The sequence below is a fragment of the Pelodiscus sinensis genome, chromosome 13, assembly GCF_052426305.1.
Source record: "Pelodiscus sinensis isolate ZL-2025 chromosome 13, ASM5242630v1, whole genome shotgun sequence".
Lineage (NCBI taxonomy): Eukaryota > Metazoa > Chordata > Testudines > Trionychidae > Pelodiscus > Pelodiscus sinensis.
In genome coordinates, this window is record NC_143064.1 from 19933098 (window position 1) to 19952461 (window position 19364).

A 19364-nucleotide genomic window follows, 5' to 3' on the forward strand; every position below is an offset into this window, starting at 1 on the left:
CTTATCAGTTGACTAGTCCTTCACATTCCTAATATTTATGTAAGTTTCCCACAATACATTTTATAGTAAATGGAGGAAAAATTAGACAAAAATTAGATTTTGTTTTAAATTTATTTTGTAGCAATATATTACCATCGCTATTACTTACTGCGTGAAGTCTTTCTACAAGTTTTTGATCACCAAGACAATTTTTAGTATCAAACCATGAGTCAAAGTCCTGTAGAAAAAACAAAATATTTTAAGTATGTATAGTTTCACCTTTAATTTCACTAACAACAGACACATATGGGAACATAAGAACAACCATATTGGATCAGACCAATAACCCATATAATACAGTAGGTGCTCTCTGACAGTGGCAAGATGCTTCAGAGAGACGGAGCAGAACAGGACCATTTTCAGTAATCCATTTCCTGTTATTTAGTCCCACTCCCCTATTTACTTTCCCCATGTCATTCATGATTTTATAAACCTCTACCACACACACCCCTTAAGTAGGTACTTTTTTTTTTACAAAAATATCTCCTTGTATGGAAGCTGTTCCATGTTCCTAATCACTTTTGTAGCTCTTCTTTGCACCTTTTATAATTTGAATCTTTTTTTTCCCCTCAACCAAACGTGGCAGCCGGGGCTTTTTTTTTTTCCCCTCAACCAAACAGTGGCTGGGGGGGATTATTTTTTTTTTTTTTGCTCAACAACATTTTTCCCTTGGCTCTTTGCACTGTATCCACCACTATTTTGGCTCTTCATCTGTAATGGGTTGGCCACCCCTGATCTAGATCATCCTGTAGGGATCAATTGCAGAAGAACTTTGTATGTGCTAGTTTAGGGGTGGTGAGGCCTGCATTCTTTCCCTCCCCTCCTTTTTTTCCCTTTTTCTGATGAGCCAGATGCAAGTCTTTGGGAACATACGCCATTTAAGATAAGCACTGTTGCCAGTATAGCAAGAACAAGTATAAGATAAGGGTAAAGGGCAAGAACACATAAACAACTCTGTTTACCCTAACATACTGATCATGTAAACAGGGCCAAAGAACAAGCAGAACTAGATGAGAACCAGATCAATAACTAACAGCTAAGCCCCTATCAGCACGTAATGAGTAACCCATGGAAATTTCCAAACTGCAAAACAAGGCAAGAAAACAGTATTTAAAGCTCCACCAGAGCACAGCAATTGAACCTCACCGATGGGCTTTGAGTACTGGTGCCTCAGAAGCTGAGACAGTTTCCCACTTCATCTGCAGCCGAAATGGTGTTTCCGGCTAGCCGAAGGGATGTAAGAAATGCCGCTTTTCCTATCATGTTGTTCTTTTAGTTAAGGGGCACAGCTGATAGCTGTCAGGAAATAAACTGCTTGAGTTTGACAGATACCTGTGTAGTGTTTTTTGTACTTTGAGAACCCAGTGTCAGACCTCAGACTTATTCTTGCTGGCAACACATCCCTAATAGATGTCTATCCAACCTGCTCTATCTCCAGTAATGGAGATTCCACAACCTCCCTAGGCAATTATTCCAGTGTTTAACCACGCTGACAGGTAAGAAGTTTTTCCTAATATCCAACCAAAGCCTCCCTTACTGCAATTTAAGCCCATTTGCTTCTTGTCCTATTAACTGAGTTCAAGGAGAACAATTTTTCTCCCTCCTTCTTGTAACACCCTTTTAGATACTTGAAAACTGCTATCATGTCCTCTCTTTTCTAAACAAAACAAGCTCAATTCTTTCAGTCTTCCCTCATAGCTCATGTTTTCTAAACCTTTAATCATTTTTGTTTCTCTTCTCTGGAACTTCTCTAATTTCTGCACATCTTTCTTGAAATATGGTGCCCAGAACTGGACACAAAACTCGAACTGAGACATAATCAATGCAGAGTAGAACAGAAGAATTACTTCTTGTGCCTCACTCACAGCACTCCTGTTAATGTATCGAAGAATCATGTGCCTTTTACGCAACAGTGTTACACTGTTGACTCATATTTAGCTTTTGGTCCACTATGACCCCTAGATTCCTTTCTGCAGTACTCCTTCCTGGACAGTCATTTCACATTCTGTATGTGTAAAGCGGATTGTTCCTTCCAAAGTGGAGTACTTTGCATCTGTCCTTATTAAACTTCATGCTATTTTCCTCAGACCATTTCTCCAGTTTGTCCAGATCATTTAGAATTATTACCCTGTCCTCCAAAGCACTTGGAACCCGTCTCAGCTTGGTATCATCTGCAAACTTAATAAGTGTACTCTCTATGCCGTGATCTAAATCGTTGACGAAGATATCGCACAGAACCGGTCCCAAAACAGGCCCCCGCAGAACCCCAAGTGTTATATCCTTTCAGCATGACTGTGAACCATTAGTAACTACTCTCTGAGAATGGTTATCCAGCCAGTTATGCACCCACCTTATAGCAGTTCCATTTAGGTTGTATTTCCCTAGTTTTCTGATAAGAAGATCATGTGAGACTGTATCAAAAGCTTTACTAAAGTCTCGGTATACCAGGTCCACCGCTTCTTCCCTATCCACAAGATTTGTCATCCTATCAGCTTGGTTTGACATGGATTTGTTCTTTATAAATCCATACTGTTTATCACATTATTATATTCCAGATGTTTGCGGATTAATTCCTTAATTACTTGCTCCATTATCTTCCCTGGTACAGATGTTAAACTGACTGGTCTGTAGTTTCCTGGGTTGTTCTTATTTCCCTTTTTATAGATGGGGACTATATTATATGATGATGTACTTAAAACAAAATTTGCTGCTACTTTGTGTATTTTGCATTTGCTTTGCCCATTTGGTTTTGGCCTGCCTAATTATACTTTTACACTTGATTGGCCAGAGTTTATACTCCTTTCTATTTTCTTCATCAGGATTTGACTTCCAGTTTTTAAAAATGCCTTTTTTTCCCCCCTCTCTCATTACCTGTTTTACTCTGCTGGTTAGCCCTGGTGGAATTCTCTTACTGTGGAATATGTTTAACTTGAGCATCTGTAATTTTTTTTAACTAGTCTTGTCGCCGTTTATGGACACTTTACACCTGTGACTGTGCTTTTAAATTTACATTTAACCAGGTGTTAAATTTCATAACATTATGGTTGACATTCTCTCGTAGTGATGTAAAAATGCAGTCAATGGAGTGAGAGAAGACACACGCCATTATTCTCAGTAAGTTTAACAGCATCCATAAACTTTTTGAGCCAGCTGAATAACTCCATTAGTAAAATAGAACATTACCACCTATTTTTAACAGAAATGCCTGCCCTTTTCCACCTAGGAGTTTATATGAGGCTTACCACTGTAACATCTGAATGCCTATCTTAGTGAATCAAATCAGGCTGCACAATGAAAAGCTGGGGGAAGGATAAGGAAACGGGACTATAAAAAGTGAGATCAGATAGTGACATGAAGCAAGAACAATGGAAGTAACTGCATCAAACTTAACAGAGAGATGAGGAAAGTAACAGAAAAAAAAGCAAAGGAAGGGATAGCTAATTCCAAGTAAAAAAGCATGCAATGCAAATTACATGTTCAACAGATATACAAAACTGGTTTAAACTCACATTTGTAAGCAAAAGTAATATAAGCAAAGAGCAAATCAATTATATGTTATCCACTTTAATAGCATTTTACATCCTCTTGGCACATGTTTAAATGTTACACAAGGAAGCAAAATCTTAGCGAAACAGACCCTAAAGCCTTGTCTAGATTAGGATTTAAAGGTATGAGCCAACACATGTCAACAGAAACGTCTTATTAGTCTATGTATACAAGGCAATTTTAAAATGTCCTGGTTCACATGTGTTGGCCAACATCAAACATTTAAATCTTAGTCTAGACAACAGCTGAGCATTTGCAGAATTGGGCCCTCAGTTTGTAAGAAAACTACCAAAATTTGGATTTTGACAGTATTAAGATGGCATAAAAATTCATTCTCTTCCCTCTCAGAATAAAGAAGGAACTGTATTTTACCAAACTAAAACTTTCTGATAGAAGAATTTCAACTGGCTCTAACCAAATTAAAATAATAGGTAGAAGAAAGAGTGATTCCATGATTTTTAAAAATATTTATCTCATATACTGATAAAGCATCAATTACCATAGTGTCTGAGCACTTCATAATCGTTAATATATTTATCTTCTCAACAATATTGAGAATTAAGGAGCTGACATAAAAAGACTAAAATTTGCCCATGGTCACACAGAAAGTCTGTAATGGAACAAAGGATTGAATCGGCATATCCCAAGTCCCAGGCCACTCTAAATCCTTTCTGTCTGCAGAATAGATCAGAATTACATTATATATATATATATATATACATAGAGAGAGAGAGAGAGAGAGAGAGAGAGAATGCATCTATCTGTGTGTGTCTGTCTGTCTGCGAGTCTGTTTGTTCAAGAACTCCTCCTAAACGTTAAGAGTTAAGGCCACCAAATTCAGTATGCAGCTTCCTCTTCTCGTAATTTAAAGCATGGTCAGGTTTTGGTAGTGCCAGAACAATTGGAACTCTAGGAAAAGGAGAGTTTTCCATAACTTGCAAAGGGAGGAACTGCTTTTTAGAGAGATACGATATGAAAGTCACAACTACAGACAACGAGCCTGCAGGGGAGAACTATGCTGCAGAGTGCTCACTGAGGGCACCCATACCTCCAAGGGAGTGGCCAGTAGAGTTGGGGCTCCACCATCTTGTCTGCCAGCAGATCGAATAAGTAGCCCCCCTTCCTACAAACTTTTCCCCTACTCCCAGCCCTTGGCTGCAGTGCCAGAGAGAGAGAGAGAGAAAAAAGGTCCCTGGGTAGCTGGGGGAACTAGGGGGAGAAAAAGGCCCATGCCAGATGGATCCCCAGCCTTGAGCCCCTCTTCACCTCCCAACTCTCACTCTCATACCCCTTTCACACCCAGCCTCCTGCACTCCCCCCCACCCTCACACACACATCCCCAAGGCCCTTCCCTGAGTCCTGTACCCCCGCACCCCACACACACACACCACCAGCCTCGTACTCTGAAGAACCCAGGCAAGTCTGCTAGTATATTTATCAAATCTTGGCTTACATCTGCAGAATTGAAGACATCGGGTAAAAGAAAGTTGAGTAATGCCCACAGTTCATGGAGGTTGTTTTGTAAAGGTGTTCCTGTCAATAGCAACCGATTTGTTGTCTTGAATTCACGAACAATCTCAGAAAGCTAGAAAAAAATCATAAATGATATTTTTTACTTGTGGCTTAAACATATAAGGCCAAATTATCAAAAATCCAGAGCATCCATTACTTTTGAGAGCACCATGTACTCAGTAGCTCTGAAATGAAAGTCCCAAAAAAATCAAGCTATTATTTTCAAAAGATGCATTTGAATGTGGCTCAAATATAATTTAAAATTTGAAAAAAGTTTGCTACAAAATGCATAAGCAAAGGTTAGAAAAACACTGAAACAGAAGTTTACCTTAGATTTTTCATTCTTTATTCTGTGGGCTTCATCTATCACCAAGTATCTCCAGTTAAACTTTTTGAAAACAGATTTCTCCTTAATTACCATTTCATATGAGGTAACGCAAACATCCCACTCTCCAGGCATCATAACATCACGGATAAAAGCAGCCTAATGTAAAATAAATATCTATTAATTAAAAGATATTAAGTAACAACATGCATAACTTATTTGGAGCTCAATGCCACTTATGTCTGCCAAGATTATTGAAACAAAGGCTACCAAAATTAAGCACATATGGAAAACAATACCTAGAGTTATACTAATTCAAAGTTTTCAATCTCGTGTTTCAGGGCAAAAACTGATCATCAGATGGAATTAGGATGAAAGGAATAAATTGTCCCCATTCAACTCAGTGGGTGTTTACTAATTTTAATTGAGGATAGGTCCATTAATACTTATTAGCCAGGATGGGCAGGAATGGTGTTCCTAGCCTCTGTATGTCAGAAGCTGGAAATTAGTCACAGGGGAGGGATCACTTCTTATGTTCTAATAAATAATATTTCCTGTTAAGTGATCAGTGAAATAGTTAAATGAGACACATCCAACTAATGAACTTATTCAATATGCTTTGAGGGAAAAACCTACTAGGCACAAGGGAATGTTCTCTACAATCCTGTATACTAAATGTCCAAATATTGTGTTAATATAGAGCTAATGGTTTCCAGTGATGCCTTGTACATTTCTAGCATGAGAAAGCTCAACTTAAATCCCTGAAAAATCAGGAAATATACAGAGCTAAGGCAACACAAATGTAAACCAGGACACAGAGTTACGCTACCTGCCACTGCCACAATGGGTACGTCTAAACTCCATGCCTCCGTCGACGGAGGCATGTAGATTAGCCAGATCGGCAGAGGGAAATGAAGCCGCGATTAAAATAATCGCGGCTTCATTTAAATTTAAATGGCTGCCCCGCTCTGCCGATCAGCTGTTTGTCGGCAGATCGGGGCAGTCTGGACGCGACGCGCCGACAAAGAAGCCTTTCTTGATCGGCACAGGTGTGCCTCGTGAAACCAGGATGCAGGTAATCAAGTCTTTGAGACAATGTCATTTCTGGTTGAAATAGCAAGAAATTTTGATGCTCTCTAATATCTGCTTTGTGGGCATTGATCCTTTGGCGAAGTGTCTGAGACGTTTGTCCAATGTACATAGCAGACAGACACTTTCGGCACATGATAGCATAAATTATATTTCTGGGTGAGCAGGAATATGTGTTCTTGATCTTATAACTCACTTGGTTAGATCCAATAATGGTATCAGCAGAGTGAATATGTGGACAAAGTTGGCAACGGGGTTTGTTGCAAGGGAAGGTACCAGGGTTGGTATTAGTATGGTATGTCCTGTGGTTGTTGGTAAGAATCATCTTGAGGTTAGATGGTTGTCTATAGGAGACTATGAATCTGTCTCCCAGAGCCTCTCAGAGTTTAGTATCCTGTTCCAGTATAGGCTGTAATTTATTGATAATGTGTTGGACAGGTTTAAGTTGCGGGCTGTAGGTGATGACAAGTGGTGTACTATTGTTGGTTTTCTTGGGTCTGTCTTGAAGTAGATGGTTTCTAGGTATTCATCTGGCAATGTCCACAAAACAGATATTAGACGGGATCACAAAGACAAAACAGTTTCTTGCCATTTCGACCAGAAAGGACATTGTCTCAAAGACTTGATTACCTGCATCCTGCTTCAAAGGCCTTTTAAGAATACACTTGAAAGAGAATCCTCTGAACTGTCATTCATGCTCAAATTTGACACTTTACACTTAGGTTTGAACAAAGACTCTAATTATCTTCCCCATTACACAGATAGCTCCCCCAATTATCACTTCTAATATCATTAGCTCACAGACATTTACCTCCCCCCCATCCCACTTCTGTTCTGAAATTTGATTTGTCCTTTTCATATGTGTTCATTTTTTTTAATTTTATCCTTTGGTATATATGGTTGTGACAATTTTCTTCCACTATTTGATCTGAGGAAGTGGGTCTGGCCCACGAAAGCTCATCACCTTGTGACGGGCCGGCCCCGTCACTAGCGCCGGCAGCTCGCACCGCGAGCGGAGAGCTGGAGGAGCGCCGGCTGTATTGCCGCACATGCGCAGCAAGCCGGTGTCTGCTTTTAAATGCGGCACCGGCACACCTGGGGGGGGGGGGCGGAACTGACCCGCGGGCGGAAGACAGCGGCCGCCGGTGGAAGACCTGGGCAGGAGACGCCGAGGAGGGGGCGCGGAGGCCTCGGGGGCGGCCGATGAACCGCGCCGGGGGTGTCCGCGGCAGACGGACCCAGGAGCATCCCAACGACCTTCCGACGCTCGGAGGAGCGAACTGAGGACCGCTGGGGAGAACTCGCACCTGAGCTGGCCCGACCCCAACCGCCAAGGAGCCAACAGGTGACGTGGGACTCCAGGGTGGGGAGTCCGCCTGAGGTGGATCCACCGGACCAGAGGGAGCTGGACTTGGCGGACCGCGGGGACTGGGCATGTGGAAGGCCCCAGGGTTTAAGTAAGAGGGTTCCATCCATAACAGGGTAACCCTAGCATAAGGGAAACCTACTACGCCGTATTGGCCGAGAGTAAAGGGGAAAGGGGTAGCGGGGAGCCCCTCTGTGGACTGAACGCGGGCAAGCCCTACCCCACAAACCTTTTGGGACTGGGGGGGGGGGTGAGTGTCCTCCCCCCTCCCTTTACACACCTAATAAACCATCTTGTTAGTCTTTATAGTGCTACATAGTCCTGTTTTTTGTTTCAGTATTTTGAGGCCTGAGCCTTGCTTGGTTGAGCCTGTAGCCTTGGTAAGAAGGCCTCCCGTGCAGACTAGAATTATAGGACTTCCTCTGCGGGGCTGGGGCCTGAATCCCCAGAGACCTAAGCGTGACCCTAAAGTCCTTCAGACTAGGTAGTCTGGCGTTCATTTGGTGAGAGAATAGATCCTTCCCCTCAAACAGTAAGTCCTGCAGTGTATTCTGCACTTCAGAAGGTATGACAGAGACCTGCAACTAGGCCCCACGGAGTATCACAACACCCATGGCCATCATGTGTGCTGCTGAGTCTGCCGCATCCAGTGCGGCCTGCAACGCTGTGGGGAGATGACCCTACCCTCTTCCGTCAGCTCTGTGAACTTCTGGCAGGAGTCTTGTAGCAGGCGTTCTTTAAACTTATCCACTGCCATCCAGGTATTATATGCATACCTGCTTAACATTGCCAGTTGATTAGCAATGTGCAGCTGAAGACCTTCCATGGCATACACCTTCCTGCCCAGAAGGTCCAATTTTTTCGACCTGCTTTTAAGGGTAGGTACCAGTTGACCCTGCCTCTCCTTCTGCCCTGCCACTGGACCACCAGAGCGCATAAATGCTCATGCCCGGTCTGGGGGACAAAATAACACCTCTCCATTCCTTTCTGAGTAGGCATGATTGATGCCAGCGTCTGCCACAAATTGGTGGTAATCTTAGACACAGTCTTATTAAGTGGCAACACCAGCCCCCGTGGTGCATCAGAAGACAAAATATCCACCATGGGATCTGCCAATCTGTGTAGCAGTTCCTGGTGGGCCCTATCATCCATGGAGGGCATGAACGGGGCAAGGTCAGCTAGGGCCTCATCAGGAGAGGACAATGGAGGACTCCCTTATTGCAGACTGGTCTTGGAGTGGCTCTGCCACTTGGGAGGTGGACAGGGACTGGGGCTGGTCTTGAGCTCCTTCACCCTCGGCCTGGGAACATGGCACGTCCCTCTGTAGGCTGCCTCTATACTCTGAGGTGGGGGCCCTGGACTGAAGGGTCACTGATGGCGTACCCCTGGAATGTAACAATCCAGAGCTCTTGTTGGGTGGCATCAGGCCCTGCATTTAGTTATAGGCCCGGGGGTCCAAAAGGGCCATTGTGGTTGCATCAAAGGTAGCCACACCTGATGGGGCTAGTACCCCTGATGCCAGAAACAGTGCTGCAGGGAGGATCTGCAGGAAGATGCACCAGACCACACCAATTCCACATTGAACTCTGATGAATAGTTTGATGCCAACCACAGTGGCGACGTCAAAGGTGCCTAAGAGAGGTACCAGGGCCGGTGCTGTGCCATCGACTCCGGTTTGTTTCAATGAACCAGAGCAGGAGGTGTCATCAGCATCGGTGGCAAAGTGGCTGGTGCACTCTGATACGGTGCCATCAGCATTGGCCAGATCCTCCTGTCTCCCAGTACCAACCTTCCCGGTGCTGAAGAGGTCAATCCCTCTGGCACCAACACTGACATTGGTGACAACAAGGCCACCAGTGCCATAGCGTTTCCTGGTACCAGCAAGGCCACTGGTGTGGAAGAGGTTCCCAGTGCCAACAAGGACCCCGGTGCCAGAGAGGTTCCCTGTGCCACTAAGGTCATTGGTGCCGAGGCAGGATGACTCATCTACAACAAGTGTCTTGCCTGATACGGCGCCAAATCCAGTGCTGGGGGGAGATTAGCGAGGCGGTGAGCTCTATAAGCTCCCTCATAGCATAGAAGGTCTCAGGGATTGACGACCTGACTATTTGGAGGATCCTCTCTTGAACTGGACTCCTTGGCGGTGCCTGGAGGGACCAGAAGCATCCAGGTGCCGAGCCCTCTGCCAGGGTATGGTCTCGATGTCATGCCCTGTGCCCTGCTTCCCCATGGATCTTCTCCTGTGCTGCCTCCTCTTCTTCAGTACTGGGGATTGAGAGCAGTGCCTCGGAGCCATGGTCTTCTGCGGTGCTGAGGTAGGTACTGGTGCTGTGGAGGATTTGCGCATTGACTCCAGTGCGCTCCTTACCGCTGGTACCCCTTCCAACACCAGCTCTAGCGCGGACTCCATGAGGAGCAGCTTTAGATGGGAATCACTTTCCTTCTTCGTGCGGGGCTCCCCCAGACACTTTAGACAGGAGTCATGGGGGTTCCCGCAGGGCATAGGTTTAGCACAAGTCGCGCAAGACTTGAAATTCTGTGGACTTGGCATAACCCTTCCCCAGAGGGAAGAGATAATTATAAGGACAACACTAACTAACTGCTAACTTTACACTTCAAATAACTAACTACAAAGACAACTATGTATATGCTGGATGCAAAGTCAGAATGACAAAGACCCTCCAGCTACCATCATGGGCAGTAAGAAGGAACTGAGGGAGTGGAGGGCCAGCAGGGGTACTTATTCACCATTATGCCAGAGCCACTCTAGGGGGCTCCCTGCTGGTCCGACAGATACTGCTGGGGAAAAAAGGCTCTGGAATCCGTGCACGCAGCGTGCACACCTAATAGAAATGCACATGAGCAAGCACTTGAAGAAGAACTGGGAGATATAGCTGAAGGCCCCCCCCTCCATTCCCACCTCTACATCCCCACTTTTCTGCCCAGCTCTGGCTTCTCCTTTCCCCAAAGGCAACAGCACTGGGGCAAGGGTGAGCCGGATACCCTTCCCCACTGCTGAACACAGCATAGAGAAGATGATGGCAGGTGTAAGAGGCATGCACGGAATGCAAGTTCTTTCCCCTCACTCCCTGATAGTCCGTGGAATGGGATGAAAAGCAATCCACATCCAGGAGCGCATGGCAGCATCCTCTTCTACCCTTCCAAAACTCCACCCTTGTGTGGGGTCCCCTCTCCCCAGGCCTAGGGAAGAGGAAGAAACCTAAGAGAAACAGAGGTAAGACTGGGAGGGCTGAACTATGGCCCAGTGAGGAGAGAGGAATTGAAGGGGTGCAGGATTAATTGCTGGGCAAAAGACTGGCAGATTTGGGGGTGAGAGCTCCTGCAGCTGGGAAGCAAAATCCCCTTAATCCAGAACCAGTGAAAAGGCAACACCAACTGTCACAAGAACACAATCTGGGAATGGGTAGAGGGAGTTCAAAAAATAAAAAGTGACTAAAAAATAATAGAATTTTTTTAAATATAATGTCATGATATTTGGGGGGGGGTCTGATTCATTATGATTGATCTCTTAAAGTTGGCGATATTGTGCATGTTACCAGGAAGTAGCTCACTTTGCAAAAAGCTTGATTGGTTTGCTATTAAAAACCCAGGTGGCTCTTTGCTAGTGTGCTCACAGAACAGAGCTCAGCAGAGAATGGGCAGACCTAAGCTGCTGAGATTTGCAAAGGGCAGGGGTAAGAAAGACAACCATTTTCAACACAGCTAACTGCAGATTGTTGGGATAGAGAGGACTAAGGAAGTTGTCCCATAAAATTGCAGGATACTTCTGGCTGACTCTCAGGACCTGAGCCAAGCCTATATGCAAAGCAACAGGGCTCAGACCCTGGGTCTCTGCTTCGCTTGAACTCAGACCTCTATCCCTTCGGATTCCTGGGATCCTGGCTTAGTGCAATTGCAGTGTGTGTAGACACAATGGGTGGGTTAGGTTTGAGCCCAGGTTCAAGCAAAGACTTGCACTTAAGTGCAGTTCACACCTGTAGTCACTGAAGTTACAGAGTCTGAAAACTCTTGGGTGTTAACGGAGCCATTGTCTTGCTGACCATGAGCATTTCATTCTCTTTGGTTTAAGCTATTAACATGCTGATCTGTAGTTTTAAACTTATTTTTAATAATTTCTTCATCATAATCACCCCCATTACTCAAAGGCAGAGTGGAGTGGCTGAAGGTCATATGAAGAATACAAGATGATAGTTTGAACCTCAGATGTCTACCTGTTCACATATTACAAGGACCAGACAATTTTATAAAATGTCAGTTTGTAGAACTCAAACATTCCCAACTCTGAAGTATTAACTAAGCCTCACTCCATGAAATAGTGAATTTCAAATTAAGTCAGCATATGGGTTTTAGAGCATTTAATTGTCTCTTAAACAGTAAGCAAACTTTCAACCTGAACTATAGCAGAGCTACTGATGCTATGATTCACCAAGTTTACTCTGTTCAGTATAATTTTAAATTATACAAATAATAAATCTTCCACCAGTTCCCTTCAGAGATTCTATAATCTAAGTATTTGTATTGTGCCCATCAACATGTGTTGGGCACCAGTCAAACAGATATTAAGACATCTTTCCATCTTCAGTAAAGTTTTCCTCATAACATCATACCATTACAATTAAGAATAATGGCAGCCCAGAAAAGGTGAAGAGAGCAACCACTAGAGAAAGAAGGCAAAGGGAAGGTGGAAACAAGGCTGAAAAGTAAAGAAAATAATCAGAAGGGACAAAGGGAATACAAAAGTGCAATAATCAACAGAGAAAAGTGAAACCAACAGGGGAAGGAGTTTGGCAAGTGGGTTATAATGTTCATACATTTCTTTACAGTTAAATACCTGTCTGTTATTCTGCTTTAACATTTCCTATGACATCTCCCTCATGATAAGACTGTTAAATGCTATTTTTTCTGCAGCCAAAAAACTACTTCAAACAATTGTATTTCCTGGAACACCAGTTTTTGACATGCATAGCAAAATAGCTTTCAGCTGTTCACTTACTCTGGCATCCTTGTCTCCAATAAGACAAACCGCACGTAAAGATGGAACCCAGCGTTTAAATTCATTCATCCAATTGTGTAAAGTTGATTTTGGAACCAGGACCATATGTGGCCCGGGAATGTTTCGGTAATGCTTCAGGTAGCCTAACAATGCTATTGTTTGCAATGTTTTACCAAGACCCTATATTAGCAAAGAAAAAAAAAGAAATGAAGTTTCATCACATTAAGGACATCAAAACTATTTTCCAATTATTTAATGCTGCTGCTGAAACTGTTTTTAATGGAATGCATACAGTGCAAGTCTGCAACAGAAATAAATTAAAAACTCAAGCTGCTTCAATGTATTATCTCTCTATATATATAAAAAAGTTCTTCCCGGATGTTCCCGCCAGGTGACAGAATGATGTCATCAAGCCATCAGCAACAACAGGCTCTCTCAGTGAAGTGACAGCTTCCAGCGAGAAGGGGGCAGGGGAGTATAGCGAGCAGAGGACGCGGTCCCCATTAGTAATATCCAAATTACAAACCTGAATCCAGTCGTTTTGTGAAAAAAAAAGTTTTATAAGAGAGTTCCATTGTATATAATTATATTCTAGGGACTCCCAATGTTAAGACACAGGATGGCTCAGAACAAAGTTCAATAAAAAAATTAAAATGCCTTTAATATTTTGAAAGTCTTGTTTGAATTATACAAAAACTTATTTTGCTGTTAATTAAATTGCATCTATTATGAAGATCCTTTCACTTATACAGAAAGGGCGCATTAATCACGTAAGAAGTGGAAAGAATAAAAAGTGACCTAATTTGCTGAAGCTAAGATAGAACAAAATATATTCTCTCCTAGGGCCCAATCCAATTGCCATTGATGTCAATGGAAAGGCTCATTGACTTTAATGGGAGTTGGATGAGGACCAGAGAAATCTAGTCCTTCTTCTATACACAAGTGTAATACCAATTTTAGTAACTTATGCAGATGTTAATGGGAAAGCAGACCAGTGGGACAGATGGTAAACTCCAACGTGACCTATCCAGACAAAAATTTTGCCTATGTAGTGGATACCCAAGAATGAAACAAACAACCAAAATAGGAATATTATAGCAAGATCCCAATTGCCCTAATCATAGGACACACTCTGCTAATAGGGACTTACAGTTGATTCAAGTGAGCTATATGTTATACATACACTTCTGCAATATTAAATTGTTTCTTGGAAGTTAACAACTTCAATGGAGGAATTATTTTTTTAAAGATCTAGTAGAAAAAAATTTACTCAATTCCACAAAATAAAATATATTGAGCATAACAATTTTTCAATGACCAATACAAAGAAAAACATTTTTTTTGCAGCAACAGTTGCATCCTAAGTTAGTTAACAAATCCGGTATGACATATTTCTTCTGGACAGCATCATGAGCGAATAATTTCTATCTTTGCTTAATTTTTTTAGACATATCTATATTAGGGATGTAATCAAGTAGTCGAGTAGTGAATCGACTACCCAATAAGCTTAGGCAGCAAAGGGATGGAGGGAGCAAGAGCCAGTGCTGGGAGAAGCCAGCTTAAAAGTGCACAGGGGAGGGAGAGATAGGGGAGGCATAGCTACAACAGTTCCAGAGCCGGTGCTAGCAGGGACTTGCACCAGCTCTGGAAGCCACCTGCACTGCAGCTCTGCATTTTTAATGCAGTAAGAGCACAGAGGCCACCTGCACTGTGGCTCCGCATTTTAAATGTGTAGTAAGAGCCTCCAGGTTCTTACTATATTTAAAATGCAGAGCCACAGCTGTCTTGGAGTCGGCGGGAGCCAGGACTGCACAGTCCCAGCTCCAAGAGCCACCCACACTGCATCTCCCCTTATCGACTAATCGTGTAATTGATACAAATTCTTTATATGGATTAAGAATGTTAAGGAGCAGGTATTTAGCTAATTGTCAAATATCTGCTCCTTGACAGTCTTAAATCTCTAAAAACAATAAAAACCAGTGTCAACTATGCATATATTATGCTCAAAAATAAACATCAGCTTATAACTATATATACAGTAACTAGTCTAAAGGGTAAAAAGCAACAGCCTACTTGAGAAAGTTTATCACTTCATGTATTTCTTCCTGTTCGAGTAAAATAGTGCACAAAGCATGCAATGTAAATCCAAGCAGAAAGAGCCTGGACTAATAAGGATCACATACGTACACAAAAAGAGATCAAAATAGAATAATTACTCAGTGTAAATTCCAAAAGCTTGCTGCTTACCATTTCATCTGCCAGAATTCCATTAACACCATTCTCATACAAGGAGATCATCCAGTTCAGCCCTCTAACCTGGTAATCTCTTAGGGTTCCTCCTTTCACATCTGCAAATGTAAGATTCCTCTAACTAGAAAAATTTAATTTTACTGTGATCTGTTTTTATGAGATCTTACTTAAATCAATCAAAACAAACAGAAATGTATCCAACATGGATACTCACATGAAGGAGACTCCTCAAATCGAACGCACACATTAGATGTTTTTCGACTCTCAGACAGTAGCTCTTCATCTTCCTCTTGCTCAGTGCGTCTGTGACGATAACTGAAGAAAGAGAAAGTTTGCACAAATTTGGATTTTAAATCTTTTCATCAACAGAGCTGTTGGAATATAACCTGACTACATTTTTCAGAAAACAGTACATTAGGATAGAAATCACTGTCGATACAGTTAGTCTATATTATGTCACCTGCTATTTTATAGAACCAGTTTATCATTAAGCAATTATTCCCAGATATTCATTTCACCTCTGAATTATTTAGGCTGAAAGCCAGCTCTTTCCTTCAGAGCAATGATTGTACTGTGCAAGGAGGAAGCAAAAATTCTCCAGGTGGATGGAGGAGCAGACCATACTTATGGACTAGGGCCCCACAATTTGCCACTTGATCAGTACATGTGGCAGGATAAGAAAAAAATTCTTTTAAAAGCTGAATTTCAAAAATAAATGCTTGGATGATTACTAAAAATGATTCAATTTTTTTAAAAACTGTTCAAAATAGCATGTAAGTGCCTCATATAAAAAAACCCAAAATGAAGGAGAAAAGTCTCCCACAACACACACATTTTCTCTTATTGAGCTAGGTATTACAATAGTTTTTTCAAAGAGTTCTAACATACTTAAGCCGCAATTTTTCAACTGCAATTTAAAAGTCAGACAATAAAAATACATAATTTGTTTAAAAAATAAAGTGTCTGAACTTTGACGTTGAAAGAGATGAAAACATACTCCCCAGCTGAAAGTAAACTCTGTTTTTCATCTTTCTTTATCCGTGGTCGTCCCAATTTGACTTTCAGTGGCGAAGTTGGAGATTTCTGTGCTGCAGGCTGAATAAAATGTGCAAAAAGTTCCGTCTGCTTCAAGAGAAATTCAAATCTTTTTGCCCGATCTGTTTTCTAAGTCACAAAACAAAAAGAAGAAAAAATGTGCATATTTTCCTCTCCAACAAATTTATGTTAGAACAAGCAACTTAGAAACTATAGCAATCGTCCTGTCAAGCCAGCTCAGCAGGAGAACACCCAACAAATGATACACACGTGACATGGACCAAAAAAATTTTTTTTTTATTTACTGAGAGGGATGAAATCCGGTCCCACGAATGTCAACGGCAAAACTACCCATTTAAGTTATTGTGATCAAGATTCCACTTGAGAAATGTTTGCAGAGACTAAGTAATATGTTACTATTCCAAAAACTAAAAATCAATCAATGTACAATTCTGCTCCTATTAAGTGAATTAATTTTGCTGTTGGACTTCAGCTGGAGCATCTTCAGCCTCTAAACATTTCTAAGTCCATGAGTCATAGCTGTTACACTGTATTTAACAGACTATAAATAACAGTTGTATAACAGTTTTTAAAGACAGCAACACCATATAATTTCCCTGTCAGTTTTTAAACAGTGTTTTTATAAAATTACGCAACTTAAAACAGTTTTTGTGAAATCCTCTAACCTCTCAATACGTGTTTGTTTCAAATACTAAAGTAAAAACATAAATTAGTATATCAATACATAAACTACTGAATTTCCTCTAAAGAAGAGCTGGGTAGCTGTTAGGTATGAACAATAGCAGGTTATCAGTGGTATTAAGAGAGCATGATTAAAAAAATAAACCTTAAAAGATGCTGATACATCCTTTTTGCCACATGAGGGCAATATACGTTTCACATAAAAACAGTTCCAATCATGATGGCAAGCAATTTAACAATCACATAAGAACAAGTCTTTCTTAAAAAAACTCAGTACTAATACCATTATAAATCAGTTCTTATTCCCTCTTGAATTTATAACTATTGATTTATTTTTGTATACAGATCTTTATTATAGGGGGCATGAGCAATTTTAATAGTTTCATGTACATATGCTTTACTCTTTTAAAAAATAAAATATATATAAAAATACAATGTTCATACAATGCAGAATAATAATGTGCAAACAGCAATAATGCCATTTTATAACTACCCACAAGTATTCGCTTCCAACAAATAAAGAATCAAATCAGATTTGTAAATGTTTGCTCCCACAGTTTTACTTTCTGACTTCTTTCTAAACAAATGAATTCCATAAACAGTGCATATGACCACACAAAAGGAATATAAATGTACTGGCACACCCCACACTTATGCTTCCATTCTCCTCTCCTCACTTCAATGATACGTCACATCAGTGTGAGCTTGAAAAATTCAGAGGGGATGGGAAATGGGAAACAGAGTATCTCCTGGCTCAAATCCAGCCCAGATCAGCAGTGACACTAGTATGGACATTTGGGGGATGCCTACACAGCCTGGATCAATAGATTTGGATTTGTGGGGCTCACAAGAGCACCCTAAAAGTACCTGGACAGTTAGTACTTCGAAGTCATGGCTTGGGCTGGTGCTCAGTCTTCAAGACCAAAAACCTGCCTAGGCTTCAGGGCCTAAGCCACAACGTCGAAGTGCCATCACAGGTGTCACCATCATCTCAGCTGTTTTTAGACCAACTGCAGTGGACATATGAAGATTGCTACTGTGGGCTGTGGTGACTGTACCCTTGGTGGCTTTGGGAAAATGAGCTGGTCACAGAAGGGATCAGCTGCCCTTTATAAGCAAAACTATAATAAATCTCGGCCTCCTTACTGACAGTCTCAGAACAAGGCACCACAAAAACTGCAGAGCAGATGACAGCAGAGCAAGGCAGCAAGGGTGAGGGACTATGGGGCAACAGCAGCAACATCTTCCATGAGTGCTGCAAATGTTGCCCAAGGGGCAGGGTGAGGGCAATATCAGACACTGACAGTGGGGCACTGTGTCGGGCAGAAATCAGCATAGCTAGTGGCAGCATGGCAGCAAAATAGCCCAAAATACAGCAACCCTCAACTGCTAAAATGATTGCAACTATCAGTTACGAACAGCTCAACTGGACTGGAGAACTGCATATTCTAGAAGTGATCTACAAGGTTGGGATTTTTATGGGGATTTACTGATGCTCATGCCTGTCCTGTGAGGAAATAGAGGTATACACTTCTAATATACCTGAAAACATTACCTAATTAGAGATGGCAACATATTTTACTGAGAGCTAGATTCTGCCTGACCCCTATACAAGGGAGGACAAACAAGGATACTTTTCACCAGCTCATGCAGCAAAGGCAACCAGAATGTCCAGAATGTCCACCAGAATGTTCTCCCTTAAGTCTTGCAGGGGGAAGCTATATTAACATGAGGCCCCAAGAAAAGAGACAGGGCTAAGGCTACGCACATTCATCCTACTGCTAATCAGAATAGATGGTAAGACGTGCAGGGAAGTAAGCTGTGCTGCACTATACTTCCACCTCCAGTGGAGTATCCTTTCCTGCGAGGCCAACTGAATCTCCAGCTATTACAGGTAACACCTCTGAAGAGGACAGAGAAATAAAGTAGTCCAGGGTCGGTGTGTCTAAATCAAACTCACAGATCTAAACCAAACTCAAAGCCTGCCACACTTTGTGGTCTTATCTTCGGAGAAGCTGATTTATAGCAAACAATTTTGAAGATTAGAGGATATTTTCCAGGATGCACGCCCTTAATAACAGCACAGCTCTATTGCTTTATTCCCTTACTACTGAAAATACAAGCTATTTGCATATTCCTCTCAGCTTCTGAGCCCCAGAAGGGAACTATTTAGGAGAGAGTGAATCCAAACCTCATACCCTTGCAAAACAGAGGTGGTACTTTTGGGGGACTGATTTTCTTTCTAATCCTTGACTTGTGCTTAGCACTTAAAATGAAGTATTCGCTCAGCCAAACAATTATTTCCCTAAGCCTCTCTGTAAGAGGATCTCTGTAAGTGTTCCTGTCTCATCTGGCATGTCCATCAGATTTCTCACTTTCTGGAAGAACTTTAATGAAAATGCAGCAGACCATTGGTCGCTGGCATCCACCAAAATCTGATTCTGTGACATTCAGAAGTGGGTCTTTTGTGTTCTGCTATGGATTTC

At 42.0% G+C, this 19364-nt stretch overlaps 1 protein-coding gene across 1 annotated transcript in view; it reads right to left on the bottom strand.

Annotated features, from left to right (window-relative positions):
* The window catches only part of SMARCA1 (SNF2 related chromatin remodeling ATPase 1), an 84129-nt gene that overhangs the window by 54856 nt on the left and 9909 nt on the right, over nucleotides 1-19364 (bottom strand). Inside the window, exons 3-9 of the mRNA XM_075940968.2 lie at nucleotides 16139-16305; nucleotides 15356-15456; nucleotides 15139-15239; nucleotides 12892-13071; nucleotides 5426-5581; nucleotides 5039-5170; nucleotides 149-217 (exon numbers count right to left, since the gene is read on the bottom strand). Of these exons, the coding sequence (XP_075797083.1) occupies nucleotides 149-217; nucleotides 5039-5170; nucleotides 5426-5581; nucleotides 12892-13071; nucleotides 15139-15239; nucleotides 15356-15456; nucleotides 16139-16305 (906 nt within the window). The remainder of the gene's footprint in view (nucleotides 1-148; nucleotides 218-5038; nucleotides 5171-5425; nucleotides 5582-12891; nucleotides 13072-15138; nucleotides 15240-15355; nucleotides 15457-16138; nucleotides 16306-19364) is intronic.